The sequence below is a fragment of the Dipodomys spectabilis genome, unplaced genomic scaffold (assembly GCF_019054845.1).
Source record: "Dipodomys spectabilis isolate Male_0828 unplaced genomic scaffold, ASM1905484v1 ptg000241l, whole genome shotgun sequence".
Lineage (NCBI taxonomy): Eukaryota > Metazoa > Chordata > Mammalia > Rodentia > Heteromyidae > Dipodomys > Dipodomys spectabilis.
The window spans coordinates 4174261-4198250 of record NW_024870918.1 but is presented as its reverse complement, the minus strand read 5'-3'; the positions used below and the strand labels follow the sequence as shown (position 1 = coordinate 4198250).

Sequence of the window (23990 nt, the reverse complement as noted above, 5' to 3'; positions counted from 1 at the left end):
ACTCATTCAATAAGAAGATGCAGAGCCAATTGGAGCCTACATGTCCCCATTTTATATCAGCTCCAGATGAGCTCATTAATACTCTGATTTCCAGTGATCAGATCCTTCTGTGGTAAGAGGATCAGCAGGCGGAAAACTTTCCTACTTTCCTACTTACCCCATCAGCATCAAATGCAGCTCCAAACCCATATTCTCCTCCTTTCATAGCTTCTAGAAGGGTGGTTGCATATGTCAGATTTGGGTCAGGATGCTGTCCTCCAAAGTCTTCTAGTGGGACACAGTTTATTGCCGAATTGGCAGGGGCTCCCAGCTCATCACAAAGAACTTTTCTCACATAGGGGCCCATAACTAAAAATAAAAAAGAATACACAATGATAGGTAATATTTATAGAATCCTTTTATTGAGTATTTCATTCTGGTTAAAACAATAAGAGTTAAAACAATAAAAGTGATTTAATAGCCTAGAACTAAAAAAGAAAGAAAGAAAGAAAATTCTGTAGGGTTTTTTCTTTAACAGACAGCAAAGAACATCAACATTAGCTATGATTTCCTGAGCATCTACTTTGTGCTCCTGACTATGTTAGGCACATATAAGATGTATTGATCAATCTCATTAGGTGAAAATTTCCCCCCACCCCCCGCAAAGTTTTCTAAAATATGGCCTTGAAGAGATCAATTCTAGGACAATTACTTATAATCTGCTACTTTTCACACATTAAGTGCTTTTGCGGAATATACCCAGCTCTGAAGGGCTCCTTCCGCGATATTCTTTATATGATCATTTGAAGATTGCAAACTGCTGAATAAAAACTGAATACTGGCTGGAAATGTGCCTTAGTGGTAGAGTACTTGCTTAGCATGCATAAAGCCTTGCGTTCTATTCCTCAGTACCAAATGAAATGCTGGAAGTAGTGCTGTGGTTCAAGTGGTAGAGTGCTAGTTTTGAACAAAAGAAGCTCAGGGACAGTGCCCAGGCCCTGAGTTCAAGCCCCAGGACTGGCAAAGAAAAAAAAAAGTGAATACTGTGAAAACTGAATAAAAAACACTCTTTAAAAACAGAAACTAAGCACAGCTTAGCTACTCAAGAGGCTGAGATCTGAGGATTTCAGTTCAAAGCCAGCCAAGACAGGAAAACCAGTGAGAGTCTTATATATAGTTAACCACCAAAAAGCCAGAAGTGGCACTGTAGCTCCAGTGGTAGAGTGCTAGCCTGGAACTATTTGAATTGTGTCAGGTACTGTGATTAAAAACAAATACAGTCTTAGCCAAATGCCAGTGGCTCACATCTGCAGCCCTAGCAACTCAGGTGGCTGAGACCTGAGGATGGAGGTTCAAAGCCAGCTTGAGCAGGAAAGACGCTCATCTCCAACTAAACACCAAGAGGCAGGAGCAGAGCTGTGGTTCAAGTGATAGAGTGCTAGCTAGAGGAAAAAGCTCAGAGACAGCGCCTAGGCTCTGAGTTCAAGCTCCAGGACTGGCAATAAATAAATAAACAAATAAGTAAATAAAGTCTTAATCCACTCTATACTCTCACAGGCAGAGCCTCAAATTCATTTGATCAACTTTTGTTTTTATTAACACCCAAAGCAAAGACATTAAGAGCCCTGAAGTTTCCCAGAGCCTTCCAAATAGCTGAGCATAGGTAAGTTGTGTGCACCTCTATGAATCCAACCTTCCTCACAGTTCACAAACTCCACATAGAAGTCTCCTTCCCTTTTCTCACCCACCCATCTGTGGAAAACTATGGCTTACCTCCATGCATTGCATCAATTCTGATCTTCAGCTGGCTGGGCCCAGTCAGCAAACTCTTAATGGCATTAAAGTCGAAAATGGTCCGAAGCAGGTTGAGATAGATATCCACAGGGTCCACAATCTCCACTGACAACAGGAAAACAAGCCAGACATCAATGACTCTACCCAGGAAAGAGACTTGAACATGCAAGAATAGCCTGATAGCATTTAATTCAACCACAACACCATCATAACCCCACACCACAACTGGGAAGTTAAATGTCTATTTGTAGATACAAATCAAAGCATGACCAACACATGATGAACTTGTCACATGATAAGTGGCTATCACTAATATCATTATAACTTATTTGCAAAGGAAAAAAAATTAACCTTAAGAATAATTTAAGAGAGGGCTGGGAAGGTGGCTCAGTGGTAGAGCGCTTGCCTTGCATGTATGAGGCCCTGGGTTCAATTCCTCAGCACCACATAAGCAGAAAAAGCCAGAAGTGGCGCTGTGGCTCCAGTGGTAGAGCGCTAGCCTCGAGCTGAAGAGCTGAGGGACAGCGCCCAGGCCCAGAGTTCAAGCCCCCACGACCAACAAAAAAAAAAAAAGAATAATTTAAGAGCAAAATATCCAATGTCACCCCTTTCTGTCACCTCTTTCTCCTAATACACAAATATCAGCCAATCATCATCTTGGTATCCTTTCCTGTGGGAGTTGGCCCAAGAATGACTCAATTGGTAGGAAGCCAAAGTATGACCTCAGGCCAGGCACCAGTAGCTCATGCCTGTAATCCTAGCTACTCAAGAGGCTGAGATCTGAAATCCCAGTTTAAAGCCAGCACAGGCAGGAAAGTCTGTGAGACTCTTATCTCCAATTAACCATGAGAAAACCAGAAATAGAGCTCTGGCTCAAAGTGGTAGAGCACTAGCCTTGAGTAAAAAGCTTAGGGACAGTGCCCAAGCCCTGAGTTCAAGCCCCCATGACCAACACCAAAAATAAAAAAATAATGTGACCACAATAGTGAACCCTTTTTCCAAATGTCATGTGCCCACCAGATCCAAGAGCAAAATTAGAGATGAAGACTATTTCCTGAGTTGTATCTGAAATCTCTTTGGTACCCAATGTAATAACCAATTTCCAGGTATTCTCCAAATACCTGAAAATCCTCATTAAATGCAAATGTTTACCAGTGTTTGGCAACACCCAATGACCAGAAATCAAAATTCTTCCATTGTTTAGTGTATGAAAGATCCAGAATAAAACACATTTTTTCAACTTGTCAATAAGTACATAACTAACGTTCAGAAAATACTTTTCCCAGGAGCATACATGAGGATAAACAGGGTCAAAGTAGCTTGTTTTATGTGTGAAAATAGAACAATAAAATCTGTTGAAATTGTTTTAGGACGTGGCAGGGTAAGGGAGACTGGAGATTGATTGGAATATATTGTATACATTAATGAAAGGTCACAACAAACCCTCCTTTACAATTAATGTATGCTATTTTTTAAAAAAGAGAAGAAAATACTCTTCCTCAAAGTAGTAAATATTTCACTCTTTAAGGAAGTAAAATTTTGTGCAAGAGCTTTGCTTCTGAAGTTCACACTGAAGTTTTAAAATGTATATGTGTGTGTATTGCTTTTCAAATTGGTCAAATGAATGTTACTTTGGAGTTCTCAAATATGTAAACGTATACTGAAGGTATTTCTAATCACTCCCTGAATAATTTTCAATCACACAGGACTAAGGACACAGTTCAGCTGGTAGAACACTTGCTCCATGTGCAAGACCCTGGTTTGATCACAGCTCTGCAACGGTAGACACATGACATAATCATGATATTCTCAGGAAATCCATGTATCATATATAATTAATTATATTTTAATTGTGATGTGAAATTTCCCCTTCATTTGGTGAAATACACACCTTAAAACCTTTGTCCTTACTCATAAATCAATGCATATTTGTCCACTCAAAGATAATGTAATAATTCCTTTTTTTTTTGTCAGTCATGGGGCTTGAACTCTGGGCCTGGGCACTGTCCCTCAGTTCTTCAGCTCAAGGCTAGTACGCTACCACCTGAGCCACAGCACCACTTCTGGCTTTTTCTGCTTATGTGGTGCTGAGGAATTGAACTCAGGGCCTCATGCATGCAAGACAAGCACTCTACCACTGAACTACCTTCCCAGCCCAATATAATAACTCCTTTTTAAGAAGCAAGTCTGTTTTTAATTACCTTTAATCATCTTGAAATGAAGAGGCTATTAATCAAGAAAATAAGCGAAATGTATCCACACACACTATAGGCCTACAATGGGTCAATTTGGGGCTACCTAAAGTTTATCTTGTACATAGAAGTTAATCTATAAAATAAAATTTTATAACCCCATTTTTTGAAGTTTTACTTTCTACCATATGATGGAGATTACAATTCAGTTTCTTTCATTCTTGACCCGCTTGCGTAAAAACATATGGCATTTACAACAGATAGCGCATGATGCCAAACAGAAATGTCAAAAACAAAGAAGCAAGAAGTCCAAGGAAATTAAAATTTTACATCCAGTGGTTGAAGCTGTTGACACTTTAAGGTAAAGCGCCAAGGACTGCTTTGTTTCCAATTAACTCAAGCCTTGCTCCACACTCAAACCGGGGCGAACAGGGCACATAAATTATCTCAAGCGATTATCTCCAAATTCTTCTTGAGAAGCAGAGAATCCCTCCACCCACCTGCTGGTTATCAACAGCTTTTTAGGAGAAGCCATCCAACTTCACAATGTAACTCAAGCAAACAGCTGGACCCTGAGCTCACCAAAGATTTAGGACTCTTGGACAAGTATAAAAATTCCAATGATATCAAGAAGGAATAAAGATCACATCTTGGTAATGTTCTGTTTCCCCAGCCATCTTCTAGCCCAGGCCTTCCAGACATATGTAGTCAAGCAGACTGAAATTATTTTGTCTAATATAACATATCCCTTGCCTTGCCTTCTGTTGGCTAACATTCCGTGGGCCATGTGAACGTACATATGTGTATGTGCATGTTGCCAACTAGATTAATAAAACTGGGTGCTGTTACTTTCCTTAGTATCACATGGCTTTCAATAAATGTCTGCTCACTAGCTGAGCAAACATTTGACTAAGATTTGGTATGTGTTGCCTAGCATTAGGACCCACACATGGTCCATTTTAAGATATTTCTCACTCTCTGAAATATATTATGGTCTAGATGTGTGTGTGTGCGTGTGTGCGTGCGTGTGTGCGTGCGTGTGTGTGTGTGTGTGTGTGTGTATGTGTGTGTGTGTGTGTGTGTGTGGTGCTAACAGTGGGCTTGAACTCAGAGTCTCGGTGCTTTTCTGCTCAAGGGCATTAAGGGCATTGCTCTACTACTTAAGCCATCCCTACACTGCTGGCTTTTTTGCTGGTGAATTGGAAATAAGCAACTCATGCACTTTCCCACCAGGCCTGGCTTCCAACTACGATCCTCAGATCTCAGCCTCTGGAGTAGCCAGAATTGCAAGTGTGAGCCACCAGCATCTAGCATGAACCAGACATTTTATCTTTTTTTTTTTTAGAAAAGTTAATGTACTTATAAATAAGGTCACCCTCTTAACACAAAGAGAACTCAATCTTTTAGACACAGTAACAAAATTGACATCCAAGTTCTATGACTTCCTATATGTCCTTTAGGAAATAGCAACAGGTAAAACTAGAGGGGAAGGAAATGATGTGCATACAATGGTATTCATCTTGCCTGGTTCAGAATTAATACTTTTTTAATGTCATTGTTTTAATTTTATTATTTTATTTTATTTGAGTAGTTGCACAAAAGAGCAGCCACCAACAGAACAGTTTATGAATACAATGTGTCTTGATCAACATCACCCTTATGATTCTCACCCATCAGTCCCAATCCACCCCTTCCCTCACTTTTCTTAATTTTGTAGGATATACATTGAATTCTTGACTGCATACTTAATGTTTCAGAAGTTTTAGTCACTCTACTAGAAGAGCAGATAACATTTGTCCAATTCACTTTTGCTTGTTTGTTTGGATGCTTGCTTACCTATTTGCTTTGCTGGAGACAGGTTCTATGGAGCCCAGGCTGACCTAGAACTCAGGATTCTCTTGCCTCTGCCTCTTGACTGCTGAGATTATATGTGAGTACCACCACACTAGGTTGTTTCTTTAGTTCTTGACACAACTTGCCTAAACCCATTTGTTAGTTTCTAAATTCCTTTATAAAAGCTCCTAACACGGTGCTTGCACAAGATGAAACTTAAATGCATGATTCTAACCTTGGAAAAGAAACGTCTACTTCTCAAGGGAAATTTAATAATCACCCTGGCTTGTCAGTTTTCCTCTTCACTAAATTATTCTAACTTGATTGCTTAGACATTCAAAAATGACTTTTGGGAATTCACAGTCTGGCCCAGGAATGCAATAACGGAGTCATCCACTGAACCTTTCCTATGTTGAAAATGATGCAATTTATTAAGTGGCTTTTGAAATGTTTGATTCCTTCCTTCCTTCCTTCTTTCCTTCCTTCCTTCCTTCCATCCTTCCTTCCTTCCTTCCTTCCTTCCTTCCTTCCTTCCTTCCTTCCTTCCTTCCTTCTTCCTTTCTTTCCTTACTTTCTATTTATTTATTTTGTCAGTCATGGGCTTGAACTCAGTGCCTGAGTGTTGTCTCTGAGCGCTTTTGCTCAAGGTTAGCACTCTACCACTTTGAGTCATAGTGCCACTTCTGGTTTTCTGGTAGTTAATTGTTGAGTGACTTTCATGAGTTCACTTCCCTTCTGGGACCGTTGATCTCCAACCAGGAAAATTTCCACCCAACCTGTGCACAACTAGACTCCACATATGCAGGCCCCCTTGGGAGAAAGCCCCATCCATGAAGCTTTTTCTGACTTCTAGAAAATACATGTCATTGATTACCTCTGAATGGCTTGAACTTGTTCTCCAGGTCAAATTCTTGTCTTCCTAGTCGAGAAAGGTCAATGCGAAGATCAGGACATATAGCATATTCTTCGATGGTTTTGCTGATCTGGTAGATTTTGTCAGAAACAACATCTGGGGCAGGACCTACAATGTGAACATCCAAATATATTTCTTTTAAATCTCAAGACTTTCAATGAGAGAAAGGTTACTTTCTTTCTCCACCAGGAAGGAAAAAGATTCATTTGTACTCCACACAATGAACAATGTCTGACAGCTCAATTAGCCTGAGTATTTCTACATTCATTTCAACCATGGAGGAAGTGTGGCCAGCCTCACCTGTTCTGGGTAGACTCATAACCCACGTTTGTTTGTTCGAAGCAATCATACATCTGCTCTAAAAATAGTTTCACACCTGCTAGGGAACCGGGTTACATAATTAGCTTTATTCAGGACACACAGTTGGCAGAAGTGAGGGATTCCAGATGTAAACCACAGCTTCCCAAAAGTACCTAGAGAAAGAAAATAGGATTTCTACTCCTGACTCTGCTGCCTAGTAAGTAGATAAATTGATGATTTTTCCCTCAATTTCTAGGCAATATTTAGTTACTCTCAAGATTTTTTGATGAAATTTAACTAAATACAATTGATCCATTATCACTTGGGGAGAGCGAGAAACTTGAAATACTGTGAATGTAAAATCCAATGTGGTTCTTGATTTTTTTTTCTCCTCTTATTTAATGTGTACATCTTCCTGCAAGCCACTTAGACTATTTTTTTTGCAAGAAGGGTAGAAATCAGAAAAACTGAGACAGAGAGAGACCGAGAGGTAGTCTGAGTTTAAATTTTTCCTTACCAATGATATTGGGACTTTCCACTAAACAGAAACTGTTTTTCTTTTTATTTATTATCTTTAGGTTGTTGTAGAAAAGGGTTTCAGTTCAACATGTCAATTTGAGTACAATGAACCTTGATCAATGTGACTCCTTCCGTCATTCCCCTCCCCCCATCTATCCCAAACCCCACCCACCCCCTCAAGTTACCTGGTCCATTTTCATATAGGTATAGTGGTTATTATGACTGTATTTGCCCACCATTGATTGGTTTTATATACCCATCCTTGGAACTATACCACTCCTATCTAACACAATATACCAGCCCCATTTAGCTGTTAAGCAACTTGATTTGAGCGAGTCAAGCTGAAATGTGCTGCAAGTGTACAATGAACAGTGAATTTTGAAGAGATTACATTAATAGTGTTTACCTTGATAACACTGAAATAATATGTTGACATGGTACGTTACATAAAATGTATTATGTTACTTTTCCCTTTTTTACATTTTTAATGTGGTTTAATTATACATGTGACTCACAATGTTTTTCTCTCAGACAATGGAGCCTTGCAGGACAGTACCGTCAACTGTCTCCGGATAAATGCTCATAAAAAGGAATGGCAATGCACCCATTCCAGTAGGTGGGAGAGAAGATAACCCATAATTCAACTGATTGATCTTTATATGTGGAAAGTGAAAACCTCAAAAGTGCTCTAACACAAATCATGCTTTTCTTCCCTTATGCCTCACCCAATATCACAAAAATGACTCTCTGTGTGTGTTTGTGTGTGCGCACGCACGTGCACACATACTGACTAATACTGGGGCTTGAAATCAAGACCAGTGCACTACCCCGAAGCATTTTCGCTCAAGGCTAGTGCTCTACCAGATGAACCACAGCTCCACTTCTAGCTTTTTGGTAGTTAATTGGAGATAAGAGTGTCATGGACTCTGCTGTCCAGGCTGGCTTCAGACCCTCACTTCATTGGGCTGTGAAGTACAGGAGGAGATCAAAGGCCAACAAAAGGGTTCTGGGAGCCCATTACATACATCACATGCTTATTAGATAGCTCACTAGATTCTGTCTAAGCCATCTCCTCTCCACCTTGTTGGTCTACCATCAGAGGTTCATTGCAAATTATGATAATATAGAATGGAAGACATCAGGATTAAGGAATATTCTTCTGAGCCACATACCTCCATTGGCAACATTGAACTTCACTCCAAACTCTCCCCCTGGTCCTCCAGGACAATGGCTGGCGGTCAGGATGATTCCTCCAGCCGCCTTGATCTTCCTAATAATGCAGGAAACCGCAGGTGTCGATAAGATGCCATTCTGTCCAATTATCAGGCGTCCGATCTGAACCATCCGGAAAGAACAATGGTCAGTCCAAGTTGCATGGAACTGACGGCAGGTCAACAGAAAGGCACCTCAGGCTCTGTTGACATATAATCCACCACTGGGGCAAAGGAGTGGGGTGACTTGTAGATTAGGAGAGGTGGGGTGAAGAGGGAGCTCTGGCATTTTCTGTTCTATCCAAATTCTCCAAGACTTTTGGGGCGCCCACTTAATAATAATATAGTGCCAGGCACTGGTAGCTCATGCTTGTAATCCTAACTATTCAAGAGGCTGAGATCTGAGAATCACCACTGAAGCTAGCTAGAGCAGGAAGGACCATGAGACTCTTAACTCCAATTCATTAGTAATAAGCAGGATGACAATGGCTCACACCTATAATTGTTGCTATGCTGGAGGCTAAAATCTGAGGATCACAGCTGAAGGTTAGCCCTGGCAGGAAAGTCCGTAAGATTGTTATCTTCAATTAACCACCAAAAAGCCAAAAGTGGTAGAGCACTAGCCTTGAGCAAAAAAGTTCAGGGACAGTATCCAGACACTGAGTTCAAGACCCATGACTGGCACAAAAATATTATTATTATTAATACTAATAATAATATAGTTATTATAAAGTCTAAGAATTCCTTATTCAGCTACAAATAGGATATGGCTCATTGCTCTTCAATAGTGTGGAAATCTGAGGATCTAAGTTCTTCCTTTGGAAATTACAAGGACAAAGAAAAGGAGCGCTTCCAGACTCCTCCACATCCTAAGAGAATGCTGGTGAAGTCAAGAATCTGAAAAGTATTAATCATTTTCCATCTCCATTTTTAGAAGTATTCCTAAAGAAACCATCTTTAAGAATTTATATGTGAGGGGAAAGGGGTTGGTAGAGCATTTCCCTGGGTTCAATCACCTAGCCCTGCAGAAGGGACTAAGGATGCTCAGTTGCCACTCAAGAATATTTCCTTCTGTTCCCTTGAGGAAAAGGAGGAAAAATGAACCCTAATCCATTGTCATTTAGCTACATAGAAGATGCCAGGATCTACAGATAAACCCATGAACACTATCATACAGGTGAGGTGAGGCCCAGCCTTTCCTAGACCACAGACAGGAAGGCAAACACAGCATGAACTTGTGCCTACTTGATGGCCACTGAAAAGCTTGGAGAGGGCTGGGAAGATGGCTCAGTGGTAGAGTGCTTGCCTTGCATGCATGAGGTCCTGGGTTCAATTCCTCAGCACCACATACACAGACAAAGTCAGAAGTGGCACTGTGGCTCAAGTGGTAGAGCGCTAGTCTTGAGCTGAAGAGCTGAGGGACAGTGCCCAGGCCCAGAGTTCAAGCCCCATCACTGACCAAAAAAAAAAAGAAAAGAAAAAAGCTTGGAGAAAGGGACAAAGAAGTAGGGAGCAGTGTGCAATTACTATCTCCCACAAGTAGTCATTTACAATCTCTACATCTTTGCATGATCCAATCTGAAGCCAAGCACATCACACACACACACACACACACACACACACACACACACACACACACACACACAGAGGTCCCCTGCTTTAACCTCCCCTGCTTACATGTTTGTTTCCTGTACCTACTCGGGGCCATGGCAGACACTGAGGGGACTAGCACTCCATTCCCACAGTGAAGGACTGGACCAGTGTCCTGGGAAGACCTAGACTTCCTCCCAGCACTCCTGTTCTTCCCAGCTAGTACCACAAATTGATTTTAATGGCTCCTTTTTTTTCTAAAATGTTGGCAACTATTCTTCTAAATTAGATGTGGGATGGGCTCATTTTCTAATTAGCCCAGATTCAAGTCCTAGAGGGCAGAGATGCAGCTTTAAACCCTCAGGGTAAGATCCCATCGTAGATGCGGAATCTCCAGGCTAAGGACGGAAATGCTAATGAAAGCGGGATTGGTTTCACGTGCAGACACTCTTCAGTAAGACTCCCCACTCAGGACTCCCATTTAGCTTCACATCAGTCACTTAAAAAACAAAAAGGAAAAGTAGACATGACAGTTCTCCCTGTCTCCTTTCCCTGGGTCCTATCTCCATAATGGAATTGCATCCCTGTAATGGGATCCCATCCAAAAGCGAATGGGGAATGTGGAGAGAGCAATACACAGAAACTTCCTTGATGGTTCACAGAGTTCTACGGGACCACACAGACACCACCACGTCTACCTATGGAGTACAGGGGAGTCAGACACACAAGCAGGCTTGTTTCCTCTATAACACACACACACACACACACACACACACACACACACACACACACACACACACAGAGGGACCACAAAGCCAAGCTGCTATGGATTTCAAGGCTTCTCTCCCTCAGTCCCAACTGTGAGAGGAGGAATGCAGGAGATGGCTCCATGGAATCTGGAGAAGTAACAGATCCAAGACAAGGCATGGATGTGGTTATCCAAACATCAAGGGACTTGCCCATTTGCACATGGATAATTGTGCAGCTATGTGTTCTCTTACATGGGGGCCAGATGGAAATAACAGCATCCATCCTCAGCTTCCTGGACCCCTGGAAGTCTTTACCCACTCTCAGGGCCTGGAAGGAGGGATGAGAATACATTTGAACCAAACCAACACGGATTTCACGCCCCAGTTCTAATATCCGCACAAGGGCAGAGTTCACACAGGTGCTTGCAAATCAGACCCAAGTTCTGGTTCTCCATCCATCCAACCCTTGATGATTTCACTAAGATCAGGAAATCTCATTTTCCTGAGCTGCAAAATGGGGTGATAATTGGAATTAGCTAATTCAGTGCTTAGAAAATGCTCTGGAATCTTTACCTCAAGGCGTATGGCCTGATTGAGAAAACAAGAAAGGACTCCACTTGTTGTTGTTTTAGGAGATTATTTCCCCCATTGGATACAAGAGGAGAATTGCAGATGTCCATTGCATGCACTTAAGTCAAGAAGGCCGAGCTGAGCTGGTGGCAAAGCTCAGGGGCACGATGCTTGCCTAGCAAGCTTGAGTCTCTGGCATCCATCCTTAGCACGACACACAAAACCCAAACTCAAAAGAAGGTCGAGCGCAGGTCCATAAGCCAAACTGGAGGTATCCAGTGGAGAATGATATAAAAACTAACTTTGCTACCTCCTGCCTATGTGACTCTGGGAGCCATCTCAAATCCCCCTGCATCTTGGCTTAACTATGTCAAAGGCCACACGGGGAAAGTAACAGGGTTTTCAGAGCCCAATCATCTCCCAATCTATTTCCCTTCCCTTCCTTGCTAGGGTCCTCTCAGTAGTAACTCAATGACTTTGTTGTCATTATTTGACTAACTTGGAATTTTTTTTAAATCAAACACTCACACACATATATACATAAACACATATATGTTTTCTTTTGGACCTACATATGTGTGTGTGTGTGTGTGTTCTCTTTGGAACATTTATGAAGGACACAGAAACAAGAACAAAATACAACCTACAATCCTACCACCAAGTGACCGCCATTAACGTTTCTATGTGAAACCCTTGTTCCTGTGTCTTGGTCTCTGTCTCTGTTTCGTTTATATACTTGTATATTTTTACTAAAGGGCCTGTTGTGTAGCCTACATTGTTCACTTAATATGTCTAGCCCCTCTATTAATTACGTTCTATGTCAATAAATAGTCTTCTACAACATGGTTTTAATGGTTGTGTAATCTTCCATTTCTTGAATGTACTATCACTGACCATCATAAAAATGCTACTTTATTTCCAGTTTTTGTTTTGTTTTGTTTTTGTTGGTTGTGGGGCCTGAACTCTGGGCCTGGGCACTGTCCCTCAGCTCTTCAGCTCAAGGCCAGTGCTCTACCACTTGAGCCACAGCGCCATTCCTGACTTTTTCTGCTTATGTGGTCTGAGGAATCAAACCCAGGGTCTCATGCATGCAAGGCAAGCACTCTACTACTGAGCCACTTTCCCAGCCCTAGTTCCAGTTTTTATATGCAACAGTGAAGAGTTTATGAGACTGAAATCTATATTGCAGTATATATTAAACTGGATATAATTTGAAAACAATGAAATAGCAAATCAGCTGTAGCATGTTTGTGCAAATTACAGTGTATGTCTTCTTCTTCTTTTGAATATTTTTATTTTCTTCAAGTAGTGGTACAAAGGAGTTGCTATTCAACAGAATAGTTTAGTGTCTTTCTTCTTTAGCCATCAATTCTGTCCATAAAAGAGGGAGATTGGCTCATGTCTATATCCTTATCATGTCTTGAATTTTCTTTTATTATTGTCTATGTCCCTGATGTAATCAGTTCATTTACATGTACCAGGCTGGGCTACTAATTTATCAGTCACTGAGCTAGAATATTTTGATTTATATATATTATATTCTTGTCTTGCTACATCCAACGGGACAAATTTTACTTTTCATCAAAGAAACATAGGTCACTAAGAGCATTTGGGCACTCTCTGTTATATGCAGATTTCTAACATTTCTGATATTTGGACTGTTCTATTCTCTTCTTAAGTAGGGCCAGGAAAGAAGATAGAATTTGGTGTGGCATAAGGAAGAAGAATGGAATTCTATGCCACTTTTATGGCATAAGGAAGGAGAATGGAATTCTATGCCACTTTATAAGTAGATGGAAACTATACACATATACACTATATGTGTACACACACATACACATATGAAATCAACATTTTAGAAACATCTATTTTATAAATATCATATACATTTAGGGGATGTGTATAAATATCCTTCAAAACATATATATGTGTAGATTATGGGTATATAAAATGCTTTCAATATTTTCAGAGCTCAATTTTTCCCTCTGAATACTTGTCATAGTGAATTAAAATGCATGGATTCCTAAATGGACCCACTGGGCAATAACAAGTCTCCATGTGTCCCTCCACCTCTTCTTCTAAGGTTCCAGTCAACTGAAGACTTCTGGCAATCCTAGATTTACAACTCAGCAAGATTAAACAGTTTACGGTTATTTATGACAGCCAAGCTGGGTCTTCCACATTGACATCTGTCACTTCACATTTGAGAGACTGCAGAGAGAGAGAGAGAGAGAGAGAGAGAGAGAAAGAATGCCTCCTAACCAAACATTCATCTGGGCAGGGCTGCAAGAACAGGCCCCTGACAGACATCACGAAGATGCTCAGGAGCAGGAAAGCTCCCGCAGCTGTGCATTTTCAGACTGCTTAGCAGATTAGCCTGGATTCCTGCAGCCTCCACAGGGTCTGATGCTCTCAGTAATCTCCCACATGGCCCAGTCCATTGGGTTTGAAAATCCTCGTGAAATGAGCAAATTAAGAACCATTTCGTTTCAGGAAAGGGGGCAGTGGGGAGCCCCAGAAAAGCTGATGACAGAAAAGCATGACATTGGCCTGGCTCCTCCATTACAGAAAGCCACACACAGACCATCCTTTGGGCTGAGTTAGTGAGTGCAGCTGCTGGCACCTCCAGGACCCTAGAAGGGTGGATGTGCGTGTGTGGAAGGGGCCACAACATGCCTTCCACAGATGCCACCCAGCCTCCCCAGCAGCATGGAGAAAAGCCAAGTGTCAAGAGGGAGCCATACCCAAGCAACTGGAGCCATTACATCAGCACGCACCTTCTGGGAGAAAAACTGCTAAGACTAAAAATAATAATACACATGTCTTTTTATTCTAATCAGAAGCGAATTATGCGGGCAACGATTGTGTCCTAGGAATAAAAGTAAGTCTTAATAACTCATCGCTATGTTTCATCCTCCCCCAAATAGCCTGGGAGGTGTGGAGGAAGGATTCTTATTTTCCCTACTTTTGTTTTCATTGTGTGTGTGTGTGTGTGTCATTAGTGGGACTTGAACTCAGGGCCCCCATGCACTTGCTTAGCTTTCTAGCTCAAGGCTAATCATCCCTTGAGCCACTTCCATATTTTCCCTATTTTTTAATAAAGAATTAAATATCATGCAAGAAGCAGTACCGGGGTTCAAGTGCACGGCCTGGTTTGCCTGTAATCCTAGTTACTTAGGAAATACAGATAAGATGCAGTTTAAGGCCACCCCAGGGCAATCAGTATTTCATGGGATTCCATCTCAAACATTTTTAAGGTGCAGTGGCACATGCCTAGCATCCTAGTGACATGATGAAGCACAGATAAAAGGATCTAAGCTCAAGTCTGCCTAGGCAGAGAGCAAGACACTGCTTCTAAAAAGAAGGGATGGAGGTATGGTTCAAGTGGTAGAGTACCTACCTTGCAAGCACAGACCCTGAGTTCAACTAGTGTAGTAAAACAAGAGAAAGAGAAGGAAGGGGGGGAAGGGAGAGAGAGAGAGAACATATAGGCTCAGGTGATCCTCCTGCTTCAGCGCCCTGAGTAGGTGGGAGAGAACACAGGTATATGTCACTATACCAGACTACTTTCATTATTTTTATTGATATATTTAATTATGAAAGTGATATATATGCATGTGACTGTGTTAATGAAGACAAGTGTATAAAGTAGACAGACAAGGATTCACTTCCCCACCACACACACACACAGACACACACACACACACACACACACACACACTGTGGACTAGTTTGTTCTTTCAGCCCTACATTCTGTTTCTTCCTTTTATAAACAAAAGTGAGATGAAGGTATATGTAATCTTCCCCTAAGTGCTTTTTCCAGCTAGCAGTGATCATTCACATCATTTTCATACCACATATAGATGCATCTCCTTTGTGTGTAATTTTAGTGGTGTCGATTGTGATTGTTCTAAGTTATATACCTGTTCTCCATAACCGAACATTATAAATTGCTTCTGAGTTTTTCCTTACAAAAATGCTTACGTGAATACAGTTATTAATATAGTTTTATATGTTTGTGCTAGACAACCAACAGGACAGTTTATAAGACTACAGAATTTCTGGGATATATGCTGTCAAGCTGTCTAACAAAAAAATCTGTGTCTATCTAACCAACAATGTAAAACAAACATGATTATTTTCCAAAAGCTATACTAACTGTTGGTATTTTCAAAAAGAAAAGGTATATATCAATTCACTTCTTATTAATATGTATTTGGTTATTGATGTGGCTGGTCACATTTTTATGTGTTTGTCACTAACATTTGTATAAATTGCTTTTCGTCTTGATTCAGAAGAATTTTGTATACATTGTAGATATGAGCCATTTGTAAAACTTACCTCCCTGTATTTTCTGAGATCTTTCATCCAATAGAATCAACTGGAGATCCCTAAATGCAAATACCCCAGATACTCCTAGCTAAAACTCAGGCTCTTATTAGAGGGAAAGAATAGAAAGGCAGTCATTTAATACTGTATTTGCTCAAAATGTCCAGGAAGGGAAAAAATACTTGAGAGTTGAATGTTTATGAAATTTTCTCTCTTCTTTCTTTATTTTTCTTTTCTATCTTTTCTTCCTTTCTTCGCCTTTTTCTTCTTTTCATGTGTGTGTGTGTGTGTGTGTGTGTGTGTGTAAGTGTGTGTGTATGTGCATGCACATGTGTGTGCATATGCACATCCCAGTACTAGGACTTAAACTCAGGACCTACGCACTGTCCTTTAGCTTTTTTGCTCAAGGCTGGCACTCTACCACCTGAGCCACAACTCCACTTCCAGCTTTTCTTTTTGATGATTAAATAGAGATAAAAGATAAAAGACTCATGGACTTTCCTGCCCAGGTTGGTTTAGAACAGTGATCCTCAGATTTCAGCCTGCTGAGTAGCTAGTTATGAGTACAGCAGTAAGCTACCAGCACTTGGCTATCCGAAGTTTCTCTTAATAAAGATATATACATTACTCTAAAAGCTGATATCACTAAAGATGTAAAAGGTGAAAAATATTGCTACCTCTTATTCGTAGCTAACAGTCAAATCAGGCAAAAGGATCTAAAACTCTCTTTTGTCTGTATAAGCATAAGCAGTAAGACTGTTTTCAAGTTAGCTCTCAAGAGCATGGGCTGAAGAGTAAAATTGAAGCTTTAGTTTTCTACCTTCAATTTTAAAATCCTAGAGCAAATTAGACCCATTTTCCCACCTTTAATTCCCAAGTAATCTTGTTAAAATCCTATTAAAGTGCATGATTTCACATTACTGTTGTCCATCCAAAGTATATACAGGACCCAAAAATGAGAGTTGAGGTTGATGGATCCAATACATATTCCAAAAAAGTGTGTTCTAACTTCCACAGCTCAAGGCTACACAGAAACTAGCAAACTCCCAGAGTTCACAAAGGGCCCCAAAGCAAACAGATGTTTTATAGGGAAAAAAAATCTTAGGGCAAGTTTCACACATAACGTTACTGATGTGTGTCTGCCTTTTCAACAAACATCATTATGTTTTATCACAAGATTTAATAAAGCAGCTTAGTTAAAAATGCCATCTGGGTCTCTGGACACATTAACCAAAGCCTAAAATAACCACCCTAGCAACTGGGAGGGCCCAGCTGTTCGTAAAACCTCTCCCACTTCTTCTACTTCCCCATAAAATGAGTGAATGAAGACTAGAGATTAAAAGTGTCAAGAATGTCCTGACACAAACAGGGAGATGGATGGAACCAAGGGCTCCCTAAAATTTGCTATTGCTTACATAACAGATTTCCTAGTTCCACACAAGTCAGGGTGGAGGATTCAGAAAAAGAAGCCAAGTAAAGTATGGAAGGCTCCTTAAGAGTTTTCTTCTGTATTTGAGAACCTACTCTCCCTTATGTCTGGTTGCAAGATCTCATTCTGTCAGCTACTTCTGTAGTAAATAATAGGAACAATACAGAGTAATCACCGCCCAGATCAAGAACTATTGTGTACATAAATTGCTTTGTTAAATGGTGAAAATTCAATAACTTAAAAATTAAGAAAAATGAGGGTAGGGGTGAGGTGGGAGGGATGGGTAAAACTATTAAAAGAGGTGCCATTGATCAAGAGGTACCGTATTCATAAACTGCTCTGTTGAGTGGAAATTCCTTTGTACCACTACTTAAAGAAAATAAAAATATTCGCAAAAAAACCATAATAATGTAATGAAAAACTACTCTTCTGGGATTAAAAAAAAAACATTGTCCCTAGAATGAGAAGTCTGCAAATTATAATTTTAGTTTTTAAGGTGGAGCAAGTTTGAGATTTCATCATAATTCTGCCTTCTTTGTGAAACTAAGCTATAAATTGCTAAACTATTTGTCAAGCTCAGTTCAATACGGCAATTTACTGCATTGCAATTTGCAGCAGAAGTCTAGAAATCCTATAACCAAAGTACAACATATTTTGAACAAACTATCACATATTGTCCATAGCAAAATAAGGGACAAAATCTTGAACCCCAGAAGCCCAGGTTTCCACACGCATCAATGGATGTTAAAACACCTGTGTTCCTCTCTGCTGCATACTTGCCCTACTCCCGGCCTGCCACCCGCCACCAGAGCTTACTTTGTTTCAACTTCCAATCTTGAGTTCTGTGTCTTTGGAGCTACATCAAGATTTTTTCCCCAGATAGTTCTAGCAAATGCCAAACTGAGTATATTCCTGGCCATTTGGAATCGTATATAACCTAGGCAAGCATCTATCTGTCTGGATGACAAACCAAGCTCCCAAAGCCCCAGCTAAGCCAGCCCTCCTCAGCTTGCACCTTTCAAAGGCTTTACTGACAAAGACAAGTTAGCAGAGTCATAAATTGTACAGTCTGATATGATTATCTTTGCTGATCACCATGTGGGCAGTTCAATGCATGGAACAGATGCTTGCCAAGGGACCCCACTACCACTTATGCCCAATACATACAATCAAATTATAATTAGCTGAGATATCTTTAGTTGATCATAACAATATTCATTTATATTTGGGGATACTTGTCAAGGTCTGAGTATAAGATATATTCCCCCAAAGGCTTGGGGTGCTGGGGCTTGGTTGTCAGCTGACAGACATTGGGGAAGTAATTGGATCCTGAGATCTCAGACTTGATCAACGGTTAATTCCTTGATGGATTCATAACGTGATGGCATTTGGGAGAATGTTCTGGAAAGATGTACCTTGTCCCTGGTCTGCCTGTCTGTCTGCCCCCCCCCCTCTCCTCTTTTCTGGTAACATGAGGTGAGGAACTTTGGCTTGCTACACACTCCCAATGCCATGATGCTCTGCCTCTTGCCAGGCCCACAGCAATGGACTCAATCAACCATGATCTGCAACCTCTGCAACTGTAAGGCAAATTAAATCCTTCCTCCAGCTTTAAGTTTATCTCAAGTACAGTGTCCTTTCTACTGCACACGTTTACAATGTATTTCACATACAGTACTTTATTTGATTCAAGAAAAAATTAGTGATGCTATCATATCCAACTTACTGATGGAGAAACACGTGTTTTCTAGGTATGTCAAGAGGCTAAAGCATCTGCCCTCAAACTGTGTCACAGACTAACCAAAACAGGCCACCAACCTGATGCAAAGCTCTGTCTACTGATCCTAATACCTCATTGTTACATTAAGAAATCTGGCTCAGTCAGGTGCCAGTGGCTCATACTTGTAATCCTAGCTAATCAGGAGGCTGAGATCAGAGGATTGTGGCTTAAAGCCAGCGCAGGCAGGAAAGTCCAAGAGACTCTTATGTCCAATTAACCACCAGAAAACCAGAAGCAAAGCTGTGGCTCAAAGTGGTAGAGGGCTAGCCTTGAGTGAAAAAGCTCAGGGACAGCACCCAGACCCTTGTTTCAAGCTCCATGACTGATAAAAGGAAGAAAAGAAAAGAAGAGAAGAGAAATAAACCTGGATTGGATTTGCCAAAAGTATATTTGAAGTACTCAATGATCTAACTTTATTTAACATATGATTGCTTTGGGATTTAATAGTCCACCTCCATTTATTAAAACACACAAACAGATTTGTGTGTGATTTGAAATGCTAAGTTATAGAGATGTGCAGTCCAATAGAGTAGCTAGTAACCAATTTTGATTTCTATTTTATGTAGTTAAAATTAAATGCACAAATCTAGTTCTTCAGTCATACTACCAAAATTTCGACTATTCGAAATCCACAATTGGCTAGAGCCTTAGACAGGGCAGATTCTACTGGATAGTAATGTAAAGTGTCATATCAAGAGAAACAAGACTTTAGAAAAAGCCAGAAAAACCAAGACAGACCAAAGTGCTGTCACCTGCTGATATTAAAGGTAGTTTATGGCTGATAAAGAAGATTGCAATAGAGGGGAAAACCAGGAGACTGCTCTTAGCTGCATACCTATCTGCCCAGATAAAAGGCAAAGCTAATTTTATAGCAGATAGGTTGCATTTGGTTCTTAAACTCTAAGAGATTAGAATGAATTGTTACATAAAGTAGCCACTGAAGAGGATCTGAAGCAGACTGAAATAGAACTAGGTTCAAAATGAAACTTCACTAGCTTCTAATTTATTTAAATACAATTTACATTTTATACCTAACAGCTATGTTTCATTCATTCTATATAATATGGTATCAATTTTGTACCTTTAAAGAGAAGTTAAAATAGTATAGGGGTTGTTTTTAGATAAATTCATGTATCATCAAAAGAACTATAAAAATCAGGATTAAGAGTAGCTCAGTGGTAGAGCACTTGATCAACATTCATAAAGTGTTAAATTTGATCCTAGGTGCCACTAACAAAAAAAGGTAAGTAATATATTCTCATTCGTTCATGGATCCACTGAAACTGAACACATAAAAACCTAATCATCTAGAGTGGTAGTCCAAAAAGTGAAACAAAAATTCTACCAAATCTTTTTACTTCAAAAATAGGTAATTTAAAAAGAGAAAGAAAGCCAGGTACTGGTGGCTCACATCTGTAATCTTAGCTGCTCAGAAGACAGCTCTAAGGACTGTGGTTCAGAGCCAGCCTAGGCAAGAAAGTCCAAGAGACTCTTATCTCCAATTAACCACCAGAAAACCAGAAGTGGAGCTGTGGCTCAAAGTGGTAGAGTGCTAGCCTTGAGCAAGAGAACCCAGGAAGAGTGCCCAAGCCCTGAGTTCAAGCCCCACAACCAACAAAAACAGAGAAAGAGATAAAACAATCTGCCTTTACATAAGGAACTATGGATTAGGATAACCAAATATTCCAGCTGTGAGGAAAATGGCTGGCTTATAAGAAAAGCCTAGATAATGGAATGATGGGAATTGGAAAATCATCATTCTGAAACCCCTACTGAAATAATCAACTCAATCAATGATCGTTAGGGAATGCTTAAAACAATGGGTTAAAGGTAGATCAAGAACTGAACATGCACACGGTATAAAGTTGAACACACAGGAGTTGGGAATTTAGTTCCGTGGAAGAGTACTTGCTAGTTCTCAGCTCTGAAAAAAAGAAGTTGAAAACCCATATACTACAGGCTGGACCCAAGGGAGAAAGTAGTGGAGGATATGGTAACCAACTCTAACTGCAATCATTCAGCATCACTAATCCTGGCATGTGAGTTGTAATTTGTCATTCTATCTTTCATGAGAATTACTAGGTTAAATTTGAGTATTTTAAGCATTATTAATTGATATATGCTAACTCCTAAAACAGACTAGACCTTTAAAATTAAGAAATGAGTTTAGCCAAGGCAGTGGTAAATCACGCCTTTGATTCTAGCTACCCTGAAAGCTGAGATCTGAGGGCTGAGGCTCTAAACCAGCCAGGGTTAAACAAATCTTTGAGACCCATCTCCAAATAGCCTGCAAAAACTCAGAACTGGAAATATGGTTCAAGTGTTAGGACACCAGACCTGAGCGAAAAAGCCATGTGACAATAAGAGGCCCTGAGACCAAGCCTCTATACTCGCATATACAAAAGGGAGAGGAAGGGAGGATTATCCGAGAACCATTGGAGTAAGAAGTGAAAAGAATCTTACAGGTAAAATAGACCAAAAAGTAAAAGAGCACAGTAATAATTTGGCTATGCAACTACATAACTATGCCTTAAAAAAATTTAAAAAAGTCCCCTGACCCCTAACAAATACTTCTCAGGCTCTGTTTCTCTAGCTTCCCTGGGGAGAGGGAGAGGTGTGGAACTAGCCCAAAAGTGTCACAGTTCTCCCAAGATTCGCTATTCTCCATCATTCCACAGAAATAGCTTGATCCGAAAGGAGTAAAAGACTATCAGCCTCTCTCCAACCCCCTGACTAAGGGAACATTCATCAACCGCAGGTAAAAGAGCCAGAGGTAAGACACAAGTCCGAATCGGTGGCATCATTCTTGGCTGGAGTCAAAAACCGTAATTCCAGCATCCACCCTAACACCACAGGTCAATGTATTATTATTATTATTACTATTATTATTATTTCAGACTCATTTATCCATCTCTAAGGGAGATTTCGTTCGAAGGACAATTTCCTGGGTATGAAGTTACTGTAGGATGGAAGTTCTTTTTTAATACAGTATTTCCCCCTAAATAAGTCACAGACCCCCTCTAGCTGGACAGTGGTCCTTGAGATGGGAGATTTGGGGAGGAAGGAAATGGTACTGGGAAGGGGATTTCGGCCAAGAGGCGGCAGGTGGGGAAGGAGATAAAAAAAAAAACAAGGTCAGGGCCTTCTGATGGCAAAGGTCGTGGGAGAAAGAAGAGAGGCGAGAAGGCGCAGGAACGCTGAAAAAGAGGCCGAGGCATGCCTTACTTGCCCATGCCAAATGGGAAGTTGGGAACTGCGTTAGAGCAAGCCAGGGCAGATTGCATTTCACACCAGATAGAGACCAGCCTCCCTCCCCGCGCCCGACCTACCCCACGGATCCGCTCCATCCCGCCCGGGTCAAAGCCAATGGGGGAAACAACCAGAAAAGTCCCCCAGGCTCTGTTCTTGCCAAATAGCTCACGAATGGGCACCCTGTGTGTGTGTGTGTGTGTGTGTGTGTGTGTGTGTGTGTGTGTGTGTGTGTGTGTGTGTGTGTGTGTGTGTGTGTTCAAATGGACAGAGCCACCATCGGATGGTCGCCAAAGGGACCAGGCGCCTGAGAAACTCTGCTGGGAAATTCCAAATCGAGGTGGGTGGCGAGGGTGGGTATCGAACCAGTGGCGCGGGCCAGGCTTAAAACCCAGCCCCACAGAATAAAATGCAACAAATAAAGGGGGATTAAAGAAGAGACCAGGGGAACGACAACCGAGCAGGTGCGGGGAGAGGGATCCGAGCTTGGGGGTGGACACCGGGTGGGCCACGAGTCGCCCCACCATCCAGAGCTGGAGAACATGAGTGAGAGGCGGGGAGGGGGCCGGGGGGACCCGAAGATGGTGAGACCGCCACCCCGCGCCCCGTCCCGGGGCGTCCGCGCCACTCACCCCGTTGGCGGCCGCCATCTGCACCACGATCTCGGTGGCCGTCTTGCTGAAGTACCTGCCGTCGCTGCCCACCACCATGGTGCAGCCCTGGCGGTCGCGCAGGTCGATGGACGACAGCACGCTCTGGATGAAGTTGGGCAGGTAGTTGCGCTGGCCCTCGAAGAGGCCGGTGGGCCGCCGCAGCCCCCCGCCGCCCGCCGGCCGCTGGTCTTCGTAGGGCGCCGTGGGCACGGTCAGCACGGGGATGGGGCTCCCCTCCATCGCGCTGCCCCGCCTCTGGTTCGGGTCCTGCCGCCGGCTCCCGGAGCCACAGGCGATCCGATCGGTCTGCGGCGCACCCCACCGGGCCCGGCCCGGCGCGCCGGACTCCGCCTCGCGCCCGCCCCCTCCCCAGCCGCCCTCCCACCCCACCCACCCTCCTCCTCTCGGAGCGCTGTCCCGAGGCCCGGGGCCACCCCAGCCGCTGGGTCCCTCCTTCCCCTCTTCAAGCCGATCGCCGGCCCGAGCTGGCTTTCGTTTCTTTCCCTCGGCTGCTCTCACTTTTGGACTGTTCTAGGGCCAGCCTGCCATCCCTCCCGGGACCAGGCCCCCTGGTGGCTTCCCCCCCCCTCCGCCCCCCAGACACTCCCTGGGCAAGAAAATAGCTTGGGGGGGGGTGAGCTTGAGCAGAGTCCGCGGGGACCTCCCACACCCTCCCCCCCAGCACCCCGAGAGCGCGCGGAGCAGTGGACACGCACAAGTTTCTCTCTTGACACCAGGGGGTTGAACACTTTTGCCACCAGCAAACAGCCCTAGCCAAAAATAACCCTGGAAAGGCGAGCTGAGAATTGTTATCTTCTGCCAGAGGTGAAACTGGAGGCTGTGTGTGTGTGTGTGTGTGTTGTGTGAGTGTATATGCACACGCACCGCTGCCATTTGTTG

At 42.1% G+C, this 23990-nt stretch overlaps 1 protein-coding gene across 1 annotated transcript in view; it reads right to left on the bottom strand.

Moving 5' to 3' along the window:
* Positions 1-23404, bottom strand: part of Pgm5 (phosphoglucomutase 5) — a 149690-nt gene extending 126286 nt beyond the window's left edge. Inside the window, exons 1-5 of the mRNA XM_042699375.1 lie at positions 23070-23404; positions 8703-8865; positions 6673-6819; positions 1753-1878; positions 158-348 (exon numbers count right to left, since the gene is read on the bottom strand). Coding sequence (XP_042555309.1) covers positions 158-348; positions 1753-1878; positions 6673-6819; positions 8703-8865; positions 23070-23330 — 888 coding nt within the window. The 5' untranslated portion in view covers positions 23331-23404. The remainder of the gene's footprint in view (positions 1-157; positions 349-1752; positions 1879-6672; positions 6820-8702; positions 8866-23069) is intronic.
* Positions 23405-23990: the final 586 nt, after the last annotated feature.